We start from the raw sequence: 21567 nt of genomic DNA on the forward strand, positions 1-21567 counted from the left end.
AGGAGGCTTGAACAATGAAAGCAGAGGATTGGATTAATCTTAAATTTCCTTATAAATACAAAGAAATACATACTTTGAGTGTACCCTATTGGCCGACGTGGTGGCTCACGCCCAGCACTTAGGGAGGCTGAGGCGGGTGTGTTGCTTGAGGCCAGGAGTTTAAGACTAGCTTGGGCAACATAGCAAGACCTCATCTACAAAGAAAAAAGAGTCTATCATATATATCTACATTTGCATGTGTCAACAGGTACATGAGTAGAGTTTAATAGAAAAAGTGATCCAACAAGGTCAGGAGTTCGAGGCCAGCCTGGCCAATATGGTGAAACCCCCGTCTCTACTAAAAATACAAAAATTAGCCAGGCGTGGTGGCACATGCCTGTGGTCCCAGCTGCTCGGGAGGCTGAGGCAGAGGAGTTGCTTGAACCTGGGAGGCAGAGGTTGCGGTGAGCCGAGATTGCGCCATTGCACTCCAGCCTGGTCAACAGAGCGAGACTCCGTCTCAAAAAAAAAAAAGAAAGAAAGAAAAAAGAAAAAGCAATCCAAAGTGCCAAAAATTGAAGCAAAACAAGCCTGAGCAGTGCTGAGGTCTACCAGAGAAACTCCCCCACCCCCCTTTCCTTAACAGTCACAACGAATGAAGCACCTGAGGACTTGACAGAGTTGTCTTTTCATACCCCCCCCCAGGGGGAAGGGTTTCTTTTTTTATTGTGTACCTTTTACTTGTAATTATAGACATAGAATGGGGGCCTATTATGCCCATTTTTTAAAGCTATTTTGATTTTTTTTGTTTTTGTTCTTTTTTTTTTTTTTTGAGACAGGGTCTCTGTCGCCTAGGCTGGAGTGCAGCGGCTCAACCACGGCTTACTGCAGCCTCAACCTCCTAGGCGCAAATGATTCTCCCAACTCAGCCTCTTGAGTAGCTGGGACTACAGGTGCACACCACCATGTTCAACTAATTTTTAAATTTTTTGTAGAGATGGGATCTCACTATGTTGCTGGTCTCAAAATCCTGGGCTCAGGTGGTCCTCCTACCTCAGCCTCCCAAAGTGCTGGGATTACAGGCCTGAGCCACCACATGCAGCCTGTTTTGAGAAAGTAAGCTTTACTCCACAGTATACAACTTAGAAAAAATTGTTCACCTTAAGTTAAATGTTTATACTGGTGGCATAAAGTTTCTTGGTAGCTCATGTTCAGATTTTTTATTGGATAAGATGAAGTATTAGATAGGCTTGGAAGTAAAGTAAAAATAATGGAAATTCTTGTTTTATACTTAGCCCAGAAAGTACTAAAGTTGGTCTGTAGGCCAGAAGTCTTGGGGGAAAAATGCCTATAAAATGATATTGGAAATGACCCATAGACAGTGCTTTACTCATACCTCAGGAACAACCTCAGTAGCAATGAACCGTGCATGTACTTGTGCCAAGAAGAACCCTCTCTGTGTGTAGTGTGCACATTGAAAGAGATAGCTAATGGATCTTTCACTAGGCATAGTTTTGAAATTCTTTTTGTGTTTGGTAGAGTGCTCCATGCCTTATAAAAGGAAGTTTGAGATGAGGGTGCAGTACTGGTGGTCCTGACAGTTTTCAAGGGGAAATGGGAGCCATCCTGAGATCCTGTCCACCCTCAGGACTGTCCTCCCCTCTCTCTGGCTTGAGACTTCTTTCCAGGACTCAAGGAATTTTTAAGTTAATTTTTATTGTATATGTAGATTATAAGTATACAAATAATGAATTCTCATAAAGGAAAACACCATGTAACAACCACCCCAGTCAAGAAATGTGCCTTAAAGACACTCCAGGGGCCCCTTCGTGCACACCCTACCTGTGACCACTGTCCTGAATTCTGTCATTAGCCACTGGCTTTGCCTGATTTTGAACTTTGTATAATTGAGGTAATAAATACAGTACATACTCTTTTGTGTGTGGCTTCATTCATTCAGCATTATTTTTGGAGCAATCTGACTCTCAACATCAATTCCTAAAAGTGTCTTTAGGGTACCTTAAAAAAAATCTCCCAATAAATTGGCCTGAGAGCATTATACCCTAAAAAGGAATGCAGCAAGTAATATAACTCTGTGTGTGAGTGGGGTTGCTGGGGAAGGTTGGATATTGAGTGAATTACAGATGGGCACGTTTCCTGAGCACTTTCCTGTTGGTCTTTGCTGATCAGACCTAAGACCCAGCCATCAGGACTCCCTGCCACCCCCAGTGCAGCCCTCTCTGTTCCAACAAGGACCTGCATTCAGAAGGATCTCTTGAATGCTGAATGCTACAGCTCCTAGGCCTGGCTCTCCTACAGAAGAGACACAAGTTAAATAGCTGTTCTTATTAAGTCAGTGAGCTATCCTGATTGGCACAGCGTGGGGTTGTTTGTTTAGGACTGTGGGACAGTACAGCAGCTCTTCCCGAGAGATGGACACTCCATGTTGTGACTGGCGCTGTCCTGTGCCTCTGTGCCATAACGGTGCCCTCTTGTGTTCATCCCTGCTTTCTCTGTAGGAAAACAAGGGTTACAGACACTCTTTTAGAGAGCATATTAACCATGGTTCAGAGTGACTGAGAAGAGGCAGAGCTTTTGTGATATGTCAGTCATTTAATAATTCCAGAAAACTCAAACTGAGCCAGCGGGCAATGCATTACTTTCATTCATTTTGTAGAATAGGATTGGCATTAAGAAACCATAGAATGGTTCTGGGTTAACTAGTTCATGCCATTGTGGCATGCATTTAAGAAGACATTTTGGCCAGGCGCAGTGGTTCACGTCTATAATCCCAGCACTTTAGGAGGCCAAGGTGGGCAGATCACGAGGTCAGGAGTTCGAGTCCAGTCTGGCCAACATGGTGAAACCCTATCTCTACGAAAAATACAAAAAAAATTAGCCGGGCATGGTGGTGTGCCTCTGTAATCCCAGCTACTTGGGAGGCTGAGGTAGGAGAATCGCGTGAACCCGGGAGGCGGAGCTTGCAGTGAGCGGAGATCGCGCCACTGCACTCCAGCCTGGGTGACAGTAAGATACCCCGTCTCAAAAACAAAAAAGAAGACATTTCATTGCATATTGTAACAGTGACTGCATAAATATTTTGAATTTTCGAAGTTTTTGCCTCCCATTATATTGTGAAGACCTGCATGCTTCTGCTTCTGCATAACGCAGTCAACACACCAACACTTGAGTAGTTTCTTGTCTCAGTACTGTGAAAGCAGTATAGCACACATACTTTACATTTTGTAGCCAAAGAAAAATTAGCATTTAGAACAAACATCCAAAGAAAACATATGAAGTCACTTGACCTTGTCTTTTTTCTGAGTATGCCAGGAAATTTTGAAAGCAGTTATTTTTTATTCTGCTCTCAAAATGGGACAGTGAAGTTAAAGGAGATACCATTTGAAAATTTAGCCAGGACTTCCACTTCCTTACACCTCAGAACTCTCCTCAAATGTCAAGCTCATAATAGTGAATGTCAGTATAAGAGGTTGGAGGGCGAAGGGCAGAGCCACCCAGCTGGTGGTCCAGGACACCCCAAGTAGGCTTCAAGTGAGTGTACATATTGCCCCTCAGCCCTCGGGATGGCAGATAGGAAGTGGGCCAGCCTGGTGAGTTTACCCAGTGCGCCATGCTGGATAGGGACAGTTTTCTGTGTGTTCCGTGATATGAAACACCTTGGGTAGCATTGCTTTAACTAGACTGCTTTTGCAAGGCTCTCTGAGAGCATTTTAGTTGAATTGTGAAAGACGAGGAACCAGCATGGGAAGACTTGTGGAAGAGCATTCCAGAAAGAAGGGAACAAGTACAAAGGCTGTTCAAGAATTTGTTGGTGTGTCCTTGGGACAGAGAGAGGGCAGTTAGGGGAGTTATCGCTCAGTGACCTGGATGGGAATCGTGGGAGAGCCAGAGTGGTGGGGGCCAGGTCTTACACAGCCTTTTCTTAAGTGGGGAGTTTGAATTTTATTCTGAGTGTTTGGGAAGTCATTGCAGGTTTGTAACAGGGGTACATTGTGATCATAGTGTAAAAGCATAGCATTTTGGGCTTGGAGGGGAATTAGAAACAAACTAATCTATTCCCCTCATGTTATTACGCAAAGAAAACTTTTCTGTGCTTTGCTGTTGTTATTTTTAGTGGAGTCTTTTTTTTTTCCATTTGTAAACTCAGGAACATACTATGCAATGCTTTCTAATTTCTGTTCTGCTGTAAAGATCTTCATCACTGATGTTCTTCTATATTCATTTCCTAAGGCTGCTGTAACAAATTACCACAGACTGGGTGGCTTAAAACCACAGACCTTTATTCCTTGCATTCCTAGAGGCTAGAATTCCAAAATCAAGGTGTCATTTGGGTTGGTTCCTTCTGCGAACTCTGCAGGAGAATCTGTTCCATGCCTCTCTGCTGGCTTCAGCAGTTGCTGGCAACCCTAGACGTCCCCTGGCATATGAACACATCACACCAGTCTCTGCCTCTATCTTCACATGGCATTCTCTGTGTCCCTGTGTCTTTACATTGTGTTTTTTATGAGGACACCAGTTGGTGGACTGAGGGCCTTCCCTAATCCGGTATGACTTAATCTTGATTACATCTGCAAAGACCCTGTTTCCAAAACAGGTGACATTCACAGCTTCCAGGGCTTAGGACATCAACACATCTTTGTCAGGGACACAGTTCAACCCACAGTATCTTCCTTCTACCACCAACTTTATAGTGATACCTTCTCCATTTAGTTGGCTGACCTCCACTTAGTTGAATTGAATCCAAACAGCCATTTCATTTGGAGAGTTAACAGGTCAAAATCCTACATCATTAAACAACACTGTTTGCCCTTTTTTCACACAGATGAAATGTAGGAATGTTGTCAGAATTGTTCAAGTCTGATGTGCCCAGATACCATGCTTCATGGAATAGTCATAGAGAAGAAAATGGATTGGAGAACTCTGCTTCAGCCTGTGACTTGTAGTCCCCATTTCTCCTGTCCTTTCCTATCCTACAAAGGTGTTTTTTACTTAACCAGATAATTGGTTTCATTAATAATTTATTCTCTGCCTTGTACGAGAAATTATTTAAAGCATTTCTCTCTGTCTCTCTCTCTCTCAGTGTGTGTGTGTGTGTGTGTGTGTGTGTGTGTAAAACAAGATGGCATAATAAAGGTGAAGGTAAAAGAAAATTAAAAGTAGAAACAGGCCGGGCGTGGTGGCTTATGCCTATAATCCCAGCACTTTGGGAGGCTGAGGCGGACGGATCACCGGAAGTCAGGGGTTCGAGACCAGCCTGGCCAACATGGTGAAACCCTGTCTCTACTAAAAATACAAAAATTAGCCAGGCGTGGTGGTGCGTGCCTGTAATCCCCATTATTCGGGAGGCTGAGGCAGGAGAATTGCTCGAACCCAGGAGACAGAGGTTGCAGTGAGCCGAGATTACGCCACTGCACTCCAGCCTGGGTGACAGAGTGAGACTGTCTCAAGAAAAAAAAAAGTAGAAACAAAATGAAACTGGAGGCAAGAAGGAGCTGCAGGTACATTCTGTCATGTTGAGTAAGTCACAGATTTGAATTCCCCAGCAGCCCGTATGGAACGGGAGACCTTGTGAGGTACACAATTCAAGTGAGGTATACAATTCCAAGAGGTTCATGGGGCTGTTATTTAAATCAGCTTTTGGGATCACAGTGAAGCACATTTCAGCAATAGCATTTCTGCTAGGGAGTAGAGAGAAATGTGGCAAATTTATGAGACCCACATTTCCATCTCTGCGAATTTGATCGGGCCTGGCAAAAATGTAAAACAGTTGCAAAGCTGGGGTGAACTGCATTTCTTTCACACAGTTCTTTATGGACATTGTACCTTTCTTAACCTATTTGTCACCCTCACCCTTGAATTTCTTAAGTGGAGGTTGGGGTTGAGCCAAATGGTGGCTTCTCTGCATTTGGATAAACCTTATGAGAGCCATTCTTTCCAGTATTTAGCATTGCCATAGCGAGTGTTTTTTTCTAAGTCATTTATTTTTCTCAAAAAATGGATGTGTGTGTATGTGTGTACTAATGTGTGTGGGCAGATGTATGTATAGGCACGTGTGTGCACATGTATGTATGTACATGTTTGTGGGCACATGTATGTATGTGTGTGGGCACATGTATGTATGTACATGTTTATGTGCAGACTGTCCTCAAAAAAACTGCTGGAGCTAGAGCCTGTCTCCTTGCCTTTAGCTCCCCTGCTTTCACCCCTTCTGTGCAGGAGAGTCATTCTGATGGAGGACTTTTTAAACATGTAGCCCACCTGTTTATCGTCTGACGATTAAAGTAAATGATTCTCTATATAATTGTGAACCAGGGGAAACTGTATGTGAGTTCACACATAATTAACATAAAAAGTAAGAAGTGTTCTGCTTGAGGTCTTTAGAGTTGTCTTTCTGTGATAATATGACATCGTTTGGTCCTCCATGGCTCAAAGAAGGTGCCACATTATTTTCTTATTTTACCAGTAGGGATAATAATAGTACCTATCTCACAAGGTTGCTGTAAGTACTTCATGAGTTTACCATGTGAAATACTTAGAAAGCCTTCACAGAGTTACTGCACAGGAAGTGCAAGCCTTTTGTATTAACAGATACTGTCAAGGAACCTTTGTCCTTTTGTGTAGCATCCAAGAGGTGGTTGAGTCTTTATTATTGCTGTTCGCCATAGTGATTTGACTATATTATTCAAATACATCTAAAAATTTTATTCCTTGGCCCAGCGCAGTAGCTTATGCCTATAATCTCAGCACTTTGGGAGGCTGGGGCAGGAGGGTCGCTTGAGCCCAGGAGTTTGAGACAAGCCTGGACAATGTAGCAAGACCCTGTCACTACAAAAAATTTATAAATTAGCCAGGTGTGGTGGTGTGTGCTTCTAATCCTGGCTACTCGGTAGGCTGAAGTGGGAGGATTGCTTGAACATAGTAGGTTGAGGCTGCAGTGAGCTGTGATTGAGCCACTGCACTCCAGCCTGGGCGATGGAACAAGACTCCATCTCTAAAAGAATAAAAAAAATTTAAAAATAAGTAAAAATAAAAATTTTATTTCCCCCACCTTCTTGGGATCTGTAGTCTAATGTGTCAGATATATATTCATGCGTTCATGAATATTTGTATTCTCTACTAAAGCACTAAGGACTAGAGCTCATAAACTATTTTGAAAAGTGGCATAGTTGTTGAATCGTTGGAATCATCTTGAGAGCTTTTATCAATCTAATTATAAGAAACCTACAATTGGCTTTTCATAAAAGGATATGAAGGTCTATTTTGTGATTTTTAAAACCTTGATATATTTTGTAATATTTCAGGAAGACAGAGTTATTTTCTGCCAGGGGCTTTTGGAAAGTGGTCACTGTCATTTCCTTAAGGAATGATTTGATACTGATTATTTTCTAGCTCCACATTGTATTTTTCCTAAGCTTAGTACCTCACAGTCAAGCTGACTTCTCCGTAGGAATTAAGTAGCATTGAAGTTTTCAACAGTCCTTTTCAAAGATTAAATAATTTATATTACTCTCGTAACAACTACCCTGTAAGCAGTTGAAAGAGAGCAGGTGAGAGAGAAGAGCCCTTTAAGCTTGGAACTTTGGGATTAATATCTTGTAGCAACTCTTCCAATTTAAGTCGCACAAACTTTCAAGCTGCATCAAAGTAGCCAGTCATGTCAACTGCATTTATAAAGTGGAAGAATTGGAGTAGATGACTTCTGTGCTCCCTTAAAGAATGAAATTTCAGTGGATCTCTCTAGCACAGCCACCTATATGTGTCATGCAGGAAGTCCTTTCTGAATATTCATTGAGTTTCTGCACTTAGAAAGTTACAAAGAAACGCGATGGTAGTCAGAACTCAAAAATATTCACTAATGAGCAAGCCTCTTAATAAAGTTCATCCGCATTCTAGTATATAATTTCCTTCCCAGCATATTTCCCATCCATCTTGCCAGTATTTTTGTTGTTTGACTTCTTGTTGATCATTGATATTGTACAGTGCAAATAAATTGCAAGTCAACCAAAAGATCAAGGATTTCACAAAAACATTGGAAGTGATATGGGGGATGTGCTTGAACCACATGGAACCACTCACCATAGTAAACAATTGAAGAAGAAAACTCTACAATAATAGTGAAATTAGTGGAAAGTCCTTATTTTGAATATTAAAGGATTGATTAAAGGATTGATTTGAGCATCACATGATTGAGAGGCCCTTGAGGAAACTGATGATACCCTTGATTTTTTTCTGTAAGAATTACCTTCTCTGATTCTGCTACAAAAAGACCAACCTGAAGTAATGAATGTTAGATGGTGCTATAATATAATTTTGTTAGAACAATTACAAATACAATTAATATTTGGTTCATTCTTTGCTGTTTTTGAGAATTAGTACATGGTTGCAGTTTTAACCTACATATTGTTAACATTGTTAAATATTTCATCAATTTATTTTTGTAGTTTGTAGTTTTGTTTCAAGGTGAAGTGTTTGGTTTTTCTTGTTGTTTTTTTGACACAGAGTCTCCCTCTGTTGCTGAGGCTGGAGTGTAGTGCTGCAGTCTCTGCTCACTACAACCTCCACATCCCAGGTACAAGTGATTCTCCTGCCTCAGCCTCCTGAGTAGCTGGGATTCCAGGCACCTGCCACCACACCTGGCTAATTTTTATATTTTTAGTAGAGACAGGATTTCACCATGTTGGCCAGGCTGGTCTCGAACTCCTGACCTCAAATGATCCGCCCACCTTGGCCTCCCAAAGCGCTGGGATTACAGGTGTGAGCTGCTGCCTCCAGCCTCAAGGTGAAGTTTTAACCTTATCATCATTATGTACTATTAAATTTTGGTCTCCATTTTAAGTTGATTTACTTTTTTCTGGTCTATTATCCCCTATTAATGAGCAACTCCACTATTTACTTCAGCTCTACAGGGTGTACTGTGTTATAGTGATGCCCTGTGATGTCCCTCCAAAATTCATGTCCTTGCAGAACCTCACAATGTGACCTTATTTGGAAATAGAGTCATTGCAGATGTAATTAGTTAAGATGAGGTCATGCTAAAGTAGGGTGGGCCTTTAATACACTATGACTGGTGACCTCATAAGAAAAGAAGAGACACTAAGACACACACAGAGTGAAGATGGCCATGTGAAGTCACAAACACATAGGGAGAACACCCTGAACAACAGAGGCAGAGCTTGGAGTGATGCATTTACAAGCCAAGGAACTCCAAGGATTGCCAGCAACACCAGAAGCTAAGAGAAGGGCATGGAAGGGATTCTGCCCTGAGAAGGAATCAAACCTGCTGACTCCTTAATTCTGGACTATTAATAGTAGCCTTGGCCAGGTGCGGTGGCTCACGCCTGTAATCCCAGCTCTTTGGAAGGCCGAGGCAGGCAGATCATGAGGTCGGAAGTTCGAGACCAGCCTGGCCAACGTGGTGAAACCCCGTCTCTACCAAAATACAAAAATTAGCCGGGCGTGGTGGTGTGCGCCTGTAATCCCAGCTACTCAGGAGGCTGAGGCAGGAGAATTGCTTGAACCCAGGAGGTGAAGGTTGCAGTGAGCCGAGATCGTGCCATTGCATTCCAGCTTGGGCAATAGAATGAGACTCTGTCTCGGAAAAAAAAAAAAAAAATAGTAGCCTCAGGAGCTGTGAAAAATAAATTTATTTATTTTGTTTTCTGCTACCAGTTTTTGGTGGTTTGTTATGGCAGCCTTAGGAAACTAATACAGGGAGTTTTCAGAAAATGATTCTGCTGATCCATGGACTAGATGATGTTTCTCAGAGCCTACGCCCACGAAATGGCATAAAAGCCAGTTGAAATTTGTATGAGAAGTTGTTTTATTGGCCCAAACTAGATATGGTTTAAATAACTCTTTATCTTGCAGCCTTCCTTGTGTTAAGTTAGTCGTTTCTTGTTCGTAGAGATTGAATGTTTTTGTTAATGGCTGCGCTGGAAGTGCTTCTCACTGTTACAGAATAAGAAGAGATAGCTCCGGGTTCTTCTGTGCATCCATTGGTATTTGTTTTCCTTGGCAGCTCTCAGATTCAAGATAGGAATTTCACCAGCAACTTCTACTTAAAGCCAGTGCATTACCTTTAGATCAGGCTACATACGTGTGTTTTGGGCCAAGGAACCTGAAGTATGGAACTGGTTCTTTTTAATAGAGAGGAATTATGATATGTTATTATCATAAATGCCCTTTTTAAAAATTTAACTTTTAAGTTCAGAGACACATGTGCAGGTTTGTTATATAGGTAAACTTGTGTCATGGGAGTTTGATGTACAGATTATTTTCACCACCCAGGTATTAAGCCTGGTACTTGTTAGTTGTTTTTCCTGATCATCTCCCTCTACCTACCCTCCACCCTGTGATAGGCCCTGGTGTGTGTTGTTCCCCTCTATGTGTCCATGTGTTCTTATCATTTAGCTCCCACTTACAAGTGACAACATGAGATAATTGGTTTTCTGTTCCTGCGTTAGTTTGCTGAGGAAAATGGCCTCCAGCTCCATCCATGTTGCTACAAAGGACATGATCCTGTTCCTTTTATGGCTGCATGGTATTCCATGGTGTATATGTACCACATTTTCTTTATCCAGTCTACCATTGATGTGCAGTAAATGCCCTTCAGAAAGAAAGTTGAAGCCGGGCTCAGTGGCACGTACCCGTAGTTCCACCTACTTGGGAAGCTGAGGCAGGAGGGCTGCTAAGGCCAGTAGTTCAACACTGTATTGTGGTATTACTGCTCCTTTGACTACTGGTCTCCAGCCTGGGCAATGCAGTGAGACCCCATCTCTTAAAAAAAGAAAAGAAAAGGAAAGAGAAGAAATTTGATCTACTGTTTGGTCCCAGATAGAACCTGAGATGGTGTGTGTGGTATGCTATGAAATTAAAAGGCCAAGTTAGCCAGCAAGCATCCAGTTTGAACTGTCTGGAATTGCCTCACTGGAGTCTTGTCCTCCGTGATCAATTGTGGGCTCTAGTCTCAGTATGTCATGCCTGGCAGGCTTCTAGGTTTGGGCAGAGGAAATGAAACCTAGTCGGTTACTCTGAGATTTATAGTAGACCTGCTATTGCAGGAAGTGGTGAAAAGTTGATTGATAGTTTGAGACAAAACTCTACAGCAAAAAAACAGGATGTATGCTTTCCATTTATACCCAGTTCCCCCTGCCCCTACATTTCAGGCTCCTTTTGCATTTTGTTTTGATTGCTTCATAAGGCTGCGGAGGCTTTCCCCCTCCTACAGTCACCACATGTAAAATAATTGAGGAAATTTTGTATCAGCTTAGCCATAGTAAAGGCATGTACTTTCTGCTGTTGCAATTACTCTTTCGTGGTAGTTACATGTAGCATAACTTGTCTGCAGTCTTTAAAGAGAAATTCTCCAAATAGGATATTATTTCACATATGCAAAAAGAATGAAAGGTCTTTTTTAAGTTACATTGTAGGATTACATTTCCAGTAACTTTCTAAGAAAAATCTATTTTGAGTGTGGTTTTATTAAAATATGACAGTAGTGGTATCCAGTTGTCTCTTTTAAATGCAGCGTCTCTTCGTTCTGTAATAAATACATTCTTAACAGGTAGGTGATCCTTACTTAGATATAAAACATATACTATAACTAGCCAGGCATGGTGGCTTACTCCTGTAATCCCCAGCACTTTGAGAGACCAAGGTGGGTGGATCACTGTGAGGTCAGGAGTTTGAGACCAGCCTGGCCAACATGGCAAAACCCCGTCTCTGCTAAAAATAACAAAAATTAGCCGGGTGTGGTGGCGCATGCCTGTAATCCCAGCTACTCGGGAGGCTGATGCAGGAGAATTACTTGAACCAGGGAGGTGGAGGTTGCAGTGAGCTGAGATCGCTCCACTGCACTCCACACTCCAGACTGGAAGGCAGAGTGAGACTCTGTCTCAAGAAAAACCTAACCAGACAAACAAAAAACATATACCATAACTAGTAACTCAGCCTATGTGTTTGTTAAGAGTATCAAAATGTACCATGCCCAGGGCTGCCACTCACGCCTGTAATCACAGCACTCTGGGAAGCCAAGGTGGGAGGATCACTTGAGCCCAGGAGTTGGAGACCAGCCTGGGCAACATAGGGAGAACCTGTCTTTACAAAAAATTTAAAAATTAACAGGGTGTGGTGGCATGTGCCTGTAGTCCCAGCTACTCAGGAGGCTGAGGTGGGAGAATCACTTTTGCCCAGGAGGTCAAAGCTACAGGGAGCACTGATTGCACCACTGCACTCCAGATCCCAGGCAATAGAGCGAGAACCTGTCTCTAAATAAATAAATAAATGGTACCTGATGTTTGTAAGACTGGTTATCTAATAATGCCATTTGACCAAGCTTTTGGACATGAACTAGCCTAGTCAGTTTTGAGTATGACAGAGAAAAACCACTACCTACCTTAAGTGAGCTGCTTTCTGAAAAGGTAAGTCTGTTACAAAAGTAGATTGTAGAATTGACAAGGAGTGGCAGATGAGAACCAACTCTAATTGTACTAGTGGTTGAAAAAACAAAACAGCTACTCTTTCATGGCTTAATTTTTTTTCCCTACAGGAATAATTTCCCTTTTTGTGAACAGTGATTGCTAGGTTATCTGTGCTAAGTAATTGAATAGAAACAAACCCAACTTTCATTCCTCAGACTATTGGGGCATATTCTACACCAATGCTATTTTGAAATTTTAATCAGTTTTTATCCTAGCATTCTTTAAGAATGGGAGAGAGTTCAGAATGTTTCTTCTATTAAAGTTTCTTTCAGAACTTTAATATTAATTTAGGAAGCTAGCCAGCTTGAGGTGGTAAAGGTGGGATAATAAAATAGAAATAAAGCTTGGTGAAGGATCAAAAATGAATTTATCTATCTGTCTGTCTGTCTATCATCCATCCATCCATCCATCTATCCATCTGTCCATCCATCCATCTATCCATCTATCCATCCATCCATCAACTTATTGTATAACCTGGTAATTTTAAACACAATATAATGCTGAAAGTGAAAAACTTTTTCCTGAAGGATAAAAGTTCGCATCAGCTGGTTACAGGCAGGAGTTCCTGTTTGGGCCCCTGGACTCAGCTTCACCACTTTTCTGCCTGTTACACTTGTTACTTTTAGTCCTCCTGTGTGTGGGGTATGCTTTCTGAGAAGAGCCAGGATTCTAGGGGAGGAGCTTTGGAATTCCACATTTCTACTGTTATAAAAGACAGGACACAATATCTGTATAGTAGACAATAACAAAGATCCAAATAATATCAACTTGAGAATCGGCATGTTTAATATATTCAGCAATATTCACAAAAATGATTCGAATTTTACCCTTGTTTTCTAAACCTCCATAGATGATGCTTTTATGTATATTTCATTTAACATTGTTAAGCTAAATATATTAGTCACAGTTCCTTTGGAGGATTCTGGGCTTTGTGCAAGTCAGAACTTGCTCAGTTGGAAGATGCTGAGTGGAGCTCAGGTTAGGAAGAAGTAAAGAATGTGGCCTTAAGAAAGGACACTTTGGCCAGGTGTGGTGGCTCATGCCTGTAATCCCAGCACTTTGGGAGGCCTAGGCAGGCAGATCACCTGAGGTCGGGAGTTCAAGACCAGCCTGACCAACATGGAAAAACCCTATCTCTACTAAAAATATAAAATTAGTCGGGCATGGTGGCGCATGTCTGTAATCCCAGCTACTCGGGAGGCGGAGGCAGGAGAATCTCTTGAACCCAGGAAGTGGAGGTTGTGGTGAGCCGAGATCGTGCCATTGCACTCCAGCCTGGGCAACAAGAGTGAAACTCCGTCTCAAAAAAAAAGAAGAAAAAGAAAAAAAGAACACTTTGCAGAGCCTGTATATTCATGGGAGGCCCTTTGGTGGAAGAGGGCTGGAGTTCTGAGGCTTGGGTTTCCAGTCGTGACCGCCCCTTGTTGGCTGAGTGAACCTCAGCGGCTCTCCTACCCCTGCAAGCTCTAGTTTCCTCATCTGTAATGTAGGGATAACAATGGCACTGATTCACAAGATGGTTAATGGAGCAAGTGCAGTGATGTTAGTGGAGCATCATCCTTTGTATATTGTTGAGAAGTATTTGTCATGACAATTAAAATGAGATGTATAGTCAGTAAAGTAAAAGCTTTTATTTTATATTTTTTATTTCTAGTATTAGAGTTAGAGGCAGTATCCACTTTCCCAAATTTATTACTCTTTATTTCTTAAGCTGTGTGTCACCACCCAGAGAGAACTCCCCTTCATGGAGAAACAGAGTGGTGTACTAGTTCTTAGACGGACTGAACTTTGCAGCAGCTCAGACTGAATCCTTTACCACTGGTAGTTAAGGTTTCAAAATATATGGTGGACATTATCTACAACTATCTTGGGTATAAATGCAAATTATGTTGCAGCCGTCATATTCCATAACTAGGCTTTTAAAAATGCATTGATAAAAGATAAAAAGATAAAAGATAAAAATGATTGATAAAAGATTAGCCAGGGGTTATAATGCTTTGGTGAATCATTAACTGGCTCTAGTGGATCTCACCTTGGTTTTCCTCTTTACCCTAAACCCCTCCCTTTTTCTAAGCACTCTGGAAGTTCTGGCACTGAAACCCAGGGCTAAGAGAAAGCTACCCATCAACGATGGTGACTGCCCTTGTCCCACTCACGGCACTGTGCCTCCCGCTCACCCTTGGACACTGCAGTGGTGCTTCTGTGGCCTGATTACACATGTGAAGAGGCAGCAGGGGTTGTGGGGGGTGGGGGGCAATCCCTGCACAATCTCATTATTGTGCTGAGTATTTTGAGAAATAGCATTTCAGGTACATGCGGGCACCCAGATTAAAATACCATCTTTGTTCGGTATTTCCCATTGTACCATCAGCTCCACTGAAATGAAGCCTCATTTTCCTGATATTATGGGATGGACTACACTTTTACAGATGAATTTATCTTGTAAACTCACCGTCATCCAGTTTGTCTCAAAGCCACTCAATGTTTTGTGTGTTCATTTAATCTTTGGAGTCAAGGAAACATAGAAACCATGTCAGCATGTTTACCACTTTCACTCACTGCCACCTTTCTTCAGTTGACACATCAGATTTCCCCTTAAGAATAGTAGTCATCTTTGGAGAATGCCAGTTTGTGTCATGTTGGTTCTTTTAGAAACAAAAAACAACTAAATGCATCCAAGTTAATAATGGAAAAGTTTATTTACTCGATACAATGTAATATTATAAATCTAGCAGGTAATTTAGAGGAAAAGAATCTTCAGCTGGGCGTGGTGGCTCACGCCTGTAATCCCAGCACTTTGGGAGGCCGAGGTGGGTGGATCACGAGGTCAGGAGATCAAGACCATCTTGGCCAACATGGTGAAACCTCGTCTCTACTAAAAATACAAAAAAAATTAGCTGGGCATGGTGACTCATGCCTGTAATCCCAGCACTTTGGGAGGCCGAGGTGGGCAGATTGCGAGGTCAGGAGATCAAGACCATCCTGGCCAACATGGTGAAACCCTTTCTCTACTAAAAATATAAAAAAATTAGCTGGGCATGGTGGTAAGCGCCTGTGGTCCCAGCTACTCGGGAGGCTGAGGCAGGAGAATCGCTTGAACCTGGGAGGCGGAGGTTGCAGTGAGCCAAGATCACACCACTGCACTCCAGCCTGGTGACACAGTGAGACTCTGTCTAAAAAAAAAAAAAAAATCTTCTGAAATAATATGAAATGGTTTTCTCATAAAAAGAAAAAGCACTCCATGCTGCTGATATTGCTTTTCCTCCTTGTACATTTTAAGATTGTGAACATTTATATAGGTTTAAAAAATAAAACAACAGGCAGTGAAAAGGCTCCGTCCACCATCATCCTTTGTCATCCCCCATATTTCCATTTCCCACCTTATCTCTTTTACAGAAGTTACTGTTTTCTGTGACTTTGGAGAGTTTATTAAGAAGTATACAAGCAAATAGAAACATCTGTTTTGATATCTTTCCTGTTATTTTCCATTTTTATATATATGTAGCATATACATATGGTGAGCCTTTTGTGTTGTTAAGCAGTAAGTCCGGATTGGCCCATGGAGAGCTTCATTCATTGTACAGCTGTAGGCTATTCCTTTGTATGGATATGCCATAACTTATTTCATCAGTAAACCAGTCTTATAGCAAGGACATTTGGTTGTTTCCCATTTTTAGGTATTAAAAAACAATGTCATAGTAAATAACCTCAGACCTACGTCATGTAGCGTGTGTACTACATGTGTTTAATTTTCAGACATGGGGCTTGCTGGGTCCAGGGTATATACATTTTCCATTTTGAAAGTTATTGCCAAGTTCTCGTTCATGGGGGTTGTAGCTATTTAATCTCCCTCCATCAGTATATGAAAGTGCCTTTTCTCCTGCAGTCTTGCTAACAGAATAATATCAAATGTTTGGGTATTTGCCAATAAAAAATATATCTCACATATGACTTTAATTTGTATTTCTCTCATTTGACTGGAGTTGAACATCTAATATATTTAAGAGTTACTTATATTTCCTTTTGTGAAAATTGTCTGCTTGTATCTTCTGTCCATTTTTCTGTTGGATTGTTATATATCCATCATTAGGAACTCTGTTAGGAGAATTAGGCTTTATTAGCGTGTGTGTGTGTGTGTATATATACACACACACACATACACATGTGCTTATTATAGATATATTACCCAGAAGAAATGGATATTTTCCTTTTTCTTTTTGAGATGGAGTCTCGCTATGTTGCCTAGCTGGAGTGCAGTGGTGTGATCTTGGCTCACTGCAACCTCCACCTCCTGAATTCAAGTGATTCTCCTGCCTCAGCCCCCCAGGTAGCTGGGATTACAGGTGCCTGCCACTGTGCCTGGCTAATTTTTTGTATTTTTAGTAGAGACAGGGTTTCACCATGTTGGCCAGGCTGGTCTTGAACTCCTGACCTCAGGTGATCCACCCGCCTCAGCCTCCCAAAGTGCTGGGGTTACAGGCATGAGCCACTGCCCCTGGCCAAGAAATTGATTTTATTTAGTTGAATTTATCAGTCTTTTCTTTTGTGGCTTCTGAATTTTGAGTCATAGTTAGAAAAGCCTTCCTCCTTCTTAGGGTCGTAAAAGAAATCTGTGTTTCCCTGTAATACTTTTAATAGCTTCATTTTTTACATAAATATCTTGGATCTGTTATGGTATATATCCTGGTGTGCCATTTAAAATATGGATTCAACTTTATTTTTCTGGAAGCTGTATACCCTGTTATCCCCAGGCCAATTAATAAATAATTCTAATCTTTCTTCTTAAATGTTTTCAAGATCCAAAAAGTTGGCAGCTCTTGCAGAAGCCTTAAAGGAAGTCTCCCTTACAAAGGCCCAGCTGGGGTTAGAACTGGAAGAACTAGAAGCAGCAGCACTGCTTGTCCAGGAGGAAGAAACTGCATTAAAAGCAGCCCATTCAGTTTCTGGGCAGCAGACACTTTGCTCCAGCTCTGAGGCAAGTGATTCGGAGGACTTGGACAGCACCGTGTCATCTGGAAACGAAGACTCAGACTCAGATTCAGAACAAGATGAACTCAAAGATAGTCCATCTGAGGCAGTCAATTCTTTGCAAGGTCCCTTTCTTGAAGAAAGCAGTGCCCTTCTTATTGTTGATGGTGGAGTACGCAGAAACACAGCCATCCAGGAGTCTGATGCCAGTCAGGGAAAGTCACTTGCCTCTTCCCAGCCTCTTGGAGTGTCTGGGCCTCTGATAGAGGAGCTTGGGGAACAACTGAAGACTACAGTTCAGGTTTCTGAACCCAAGGGCACCACTGCTGTAAACCGCAGCAATATGCAGGAGAGAGACGGCTGTCAGACACCAAATAATTGACTCTTAGGTGGTTTTATTCATTGTTGAGAAATACGGTAGATTTGGTTTCATTTACCAAATGAGAATTCCTCATTTTCACTTTGTAATTTTTCTTAGTATATAGTCAGCCCACTGTATTTGTGTGTTCCACATCTGTGGATTCAACCAACTGCAGATCAAAAATATTTAAGAAAAAATCGCATCTGTACCAAACATGTACAGACTTTTTTCTTGTTATTATTCTCTAAATAATACAGTATGACAACTATTTCCACAGTATTTACATTGTATTGGGTAATATAAGTAATCTAGTGATGATTTAAAGTGTACAGGAGGATGTGGGTAGGTTATATGCAAATGCTGCACCATTTTTTATCAGGGACTTGAGCATCTGAGGATTTTGGTATCCTCAGGAGTCCTGGAACCAACCCCCCACAGATACGGGGACAACTTTATGACATTGTCTTTCAATCAGTGAATGTTTATACCTTTTGTTTTCCTTGCTGCGACTGTGAAGATAAAGTTCAAAAGTATTTTTACCAAAGTGTAGCTAATATTTCAAGCTGAAAATAATAGTTCTACTGCCAGTGTCTCGAGAATGTAGAGCCCATCAATATTTTTATTTTAGGAGGTGTACTTGACATCCGATAAACTGCACATATTGGAAGTGTACAATGTGTTGGCATATGTATACCCTGCATAAAACTATCACCGCAATTGAAGTGAGGAACGGACCCATCATTCCCAAGTGTCCTTGTGCCCTGTTATTAGTTTGCATGTCCTAGAATTCTATGTAAATTGAATCATACAGTATATATCCCTTTTTTGGTCAGGCTTATTTTAGTCAGTATAGTTATTTTGAGATTCATCCATGTGGTAGCATGTGTCAAGAGTTTTTGTTTTTATGTTTTTCATTGCTGAGTACTACTTCATTGAATAGATTTGTTCATTGACCTATCAGTGGACACCTGGGTTGTTTCCAGTTTGGGGCTGTTATAAATAAAGCTGTTATGAACATTTGTATACAAGTCTTCATGTGGACATATGCTTTCATTTCTCTTAGGCAAATACCTAAGAGTGGAATGACCGAGCCATATGGTAGGTATGTGTTTAATGTTTTAAGAAAACACTGAACTGTTCTCCAGCATGGCTGTACCATTTTACATTCCCACCAAAAGTGATAGTTTATGAGAGTTCCAGTCTTCCACGTGCTTGTTATTGATATGGTCAGTCTCTTAAACTTTTACCGTTTTTATAGATGTATAGTGGTGTTTCATTGTGGAAGTGTCTGTTCAAATCTTCTGCCTCTGTGTGTGTGTGTGTGTGTGTGTGTGTGTGTGTGTGTGTGAGAGAGAGAGAGACAGGGTCTTATGCTGTCTCCCATAGTGGAGTGCAGTGGTGCAATCTCCGCTTACTGCAGCCTCACCCTCCCAGGTTCAAGCAATCCTCGCACCTCCTCCTGACCACAGGCTTGCTCCACCAAACCCAGCTAATTTTTGTCGTTTTTATAGAGATGGGGTTTCACCGTGTTGCCCAGGCTGGGATGTGATTTTTCAGAGTTCTTTTTGTTTGGTTGGTTTTGTTTTGTGTTTTTTCTTTTTTTTTTTTTTTTTGAGACGGAATCTCACTTTGTCACCCAGGCTGGCATGCAGTGGCATGATCTCAGCTCACTGCAACAACTGCCTTCCAGGCTGAAGCGATTCTCATGCCTCAGCCCCCCAGGTACCTGGGACTACAGATGTGCGCCACCATGCCGGGCTAATTTTTGTATTTTTGGTGGAGACGGGGTTTTGCCTTGTTGCCTAGACTGGTCTTGAACTCCTGAGCTCAAGCAATCTGTCCACCTCGGTCTCCCAAAGTGCTGGGATTACAGGCATGAGCGACCACGCCCGGCAGTTTGAGAGTTGTTTATAAATTCTAGATACGAGTCCTCATAATGAGTCTTTTTTTTTTTTTTTTTTGCATGCCTCATAGTCTTTGATTGGATGCCACGCTTTGTGAATTTTACCTTCTTAGGTGCTAGATATGCATTCTTATATATACTCTTGATCTTTGTTTAGGGATGCAGTCCAGTGACATGGAAGTAGTTTGATCCTTATGGGTCTTGCTTTGTAATTTGTTAGGCAGGTCTGGAGAGGTGCTCAGTCTGGGGCAAATTATTCCCCAGTGCTGATATTCCTGAGTGCTCCACCATGCCTTATGAATTATGAGTTTTTCAGCCTGGCTGATTGAACTCACACTGTTCCCTGTGTGTGTACTGAGGACTGTTCTCTCTAATGTGAGTGTGTGTGTGTGTGTGTGTTTTTTCCCTTGAGACAGTCTTATTCTGTCGCTCAGGCTGGAGTGCAGTGATGCGATCTCAGCTCACTGCAACCTCTGCCTCCTGGGTTCAAGTGATTCTCCTGCCTCAGCCTCCTGAATACCTGGGATTACAGGCATGCACCACCACACCTGGCTAATTTTTTGTATTTTTAGTAGAGATGGGTTTTCACTGTGTTGGCCAGGCTGGTCTCGAACTCCTGACCTCAAGTGATCCACCCGCCTTAGACTCCCAAAGTGCTGGGATTACAGGCATGAGCCACCGCACCCAGCCCCCTCTAATCTTTTCAGCTGGTTCTAGAAGAGGGCTCTCCTCTCTCTCTCCAGATATCCAGGGTTCTCTGTGCAGCTCTCTCCTCTCTGGAGCTCTGTCTTGCAAATGTTAGCTGCCTTGGTCACCCCAAGTCCTCAGCCCTGTCTTTGAACTCCAGAACCCCCTGGGTTCTGCCTGGATTGTCCTTCCCTGCATAGCATGGAAAGTCTTTCAAGGCAGTAGATCTCACCTTGTTTTCTGTCTCTCAGGATCACTGTCTTTCATTGCCTGAAGTTCAGAGTTTGGAAAGCCATGGTTTTGTGTATTGCTTCCGTTTCTCTGCTTTGGTTATGTCTGACGGGAGAGTAAATCTGATCCCTGTTAATCCATCGGGATTGGAAGTGTAATTCTCCATTAATAGTTTAAATATGGGTTTTCCCACTTGAGTTTAAGCTGCTGGGGAGGTAGGGTCTTGTTAACACTGAATCATCAGTGTCCGTATTCTCAAGCACTCCATAAATATTTGTTGAATGAATGAACAAATAAGATAAACCAATTTGCTTTGAGGAGGAAATGAAATCTCATCTATTAATCTCAGTAGCATCATTAATTTCAAGAAAGAGTATGATGCTTTTTACTTAGGGTTTGTGAAGGTTGTGAATATTTGTACTTTTCTAGTTTGTATTAACATGATCCTGGGGTGACTACGGCACTTAAAATGCATGTGAACTCCTGAACACTATAACTGCTTTGTTGGAATGTGTTCAAGACTTCTCTCAGCTTCCCTGGAGAGCTTCCAAATCCTTATGACCATTGAAAATGCATTTCTTCTCACTAGTACATTACCTGAAGCCAGTTTGAAAAAGTATTATCCGTAACTCCCCTCATTTACTTCTACTGAAGTCAAGCCAGTTAAGCAAATCCTCTCGTCTAAAAATTTAACGCCATGGAAGTTTTCTTCCTTCCATCAACTTTTGTTTTTAGGCATCTTGACAGGATCTACTTCAGTGAGACTTGTCTTGGGTAGAAAAACCTGTTATTCCCTTCCTCAAAGAATGAGCAAACATGATCCTTCCTGGACATCCTCAAAGCCAGGGAGCTCATTAAACAACCCTCATGAGTATTAAAGACAACGTGAGTGAGCTCCTTAATTTCAGAGTCCGTGTCGGCAGTGTTTCTCCTACCCT

At 41.8% G+C, this 21567-nt stretch overlaps 1 protein-coding gene across 1 annotated transcript in view; it reads left to right on the forward strand.

Moving 5' to 3' along the window:
• Window positions 1-18836, forward strand: part of SHQ1 (SHQ1, H/ACA ribonucleoprotein assembly factor) — a 105640-nt gene extending 86804 nt beyond the window's left edge. Inside the window, exon 11 of the mRNA XM_054479569.1 lies at window positions 17277-18836. Coding sequence (XP_054335544.1) covers window positions 17277-17829 — 553 coding nt within the window. The 3' untranslated portion in view covers window positions 17830-18836. The remainder of the gene's footprint in view (window positions 1-17276) is intronic.
• The last annotated feature ends 2731 nt before the right edge of the window (window positions 18837-21567 follow it).

Source organism: Pongo pygmaeus, chromosome 2 (assembly GCF_028885625.2).
Source record: "Pongo pygmaeus isolate AG05252 chromosome 2, NHGRI_mPonPyg2-v2.0_pri, whole genome shotgun sequence".
Taxonomy (NCBI): Eukaryota; Metazoa; Chordata; class Mammalia; order Primates; family Hominidae; genus Pongo; species Pongo pygmaeus.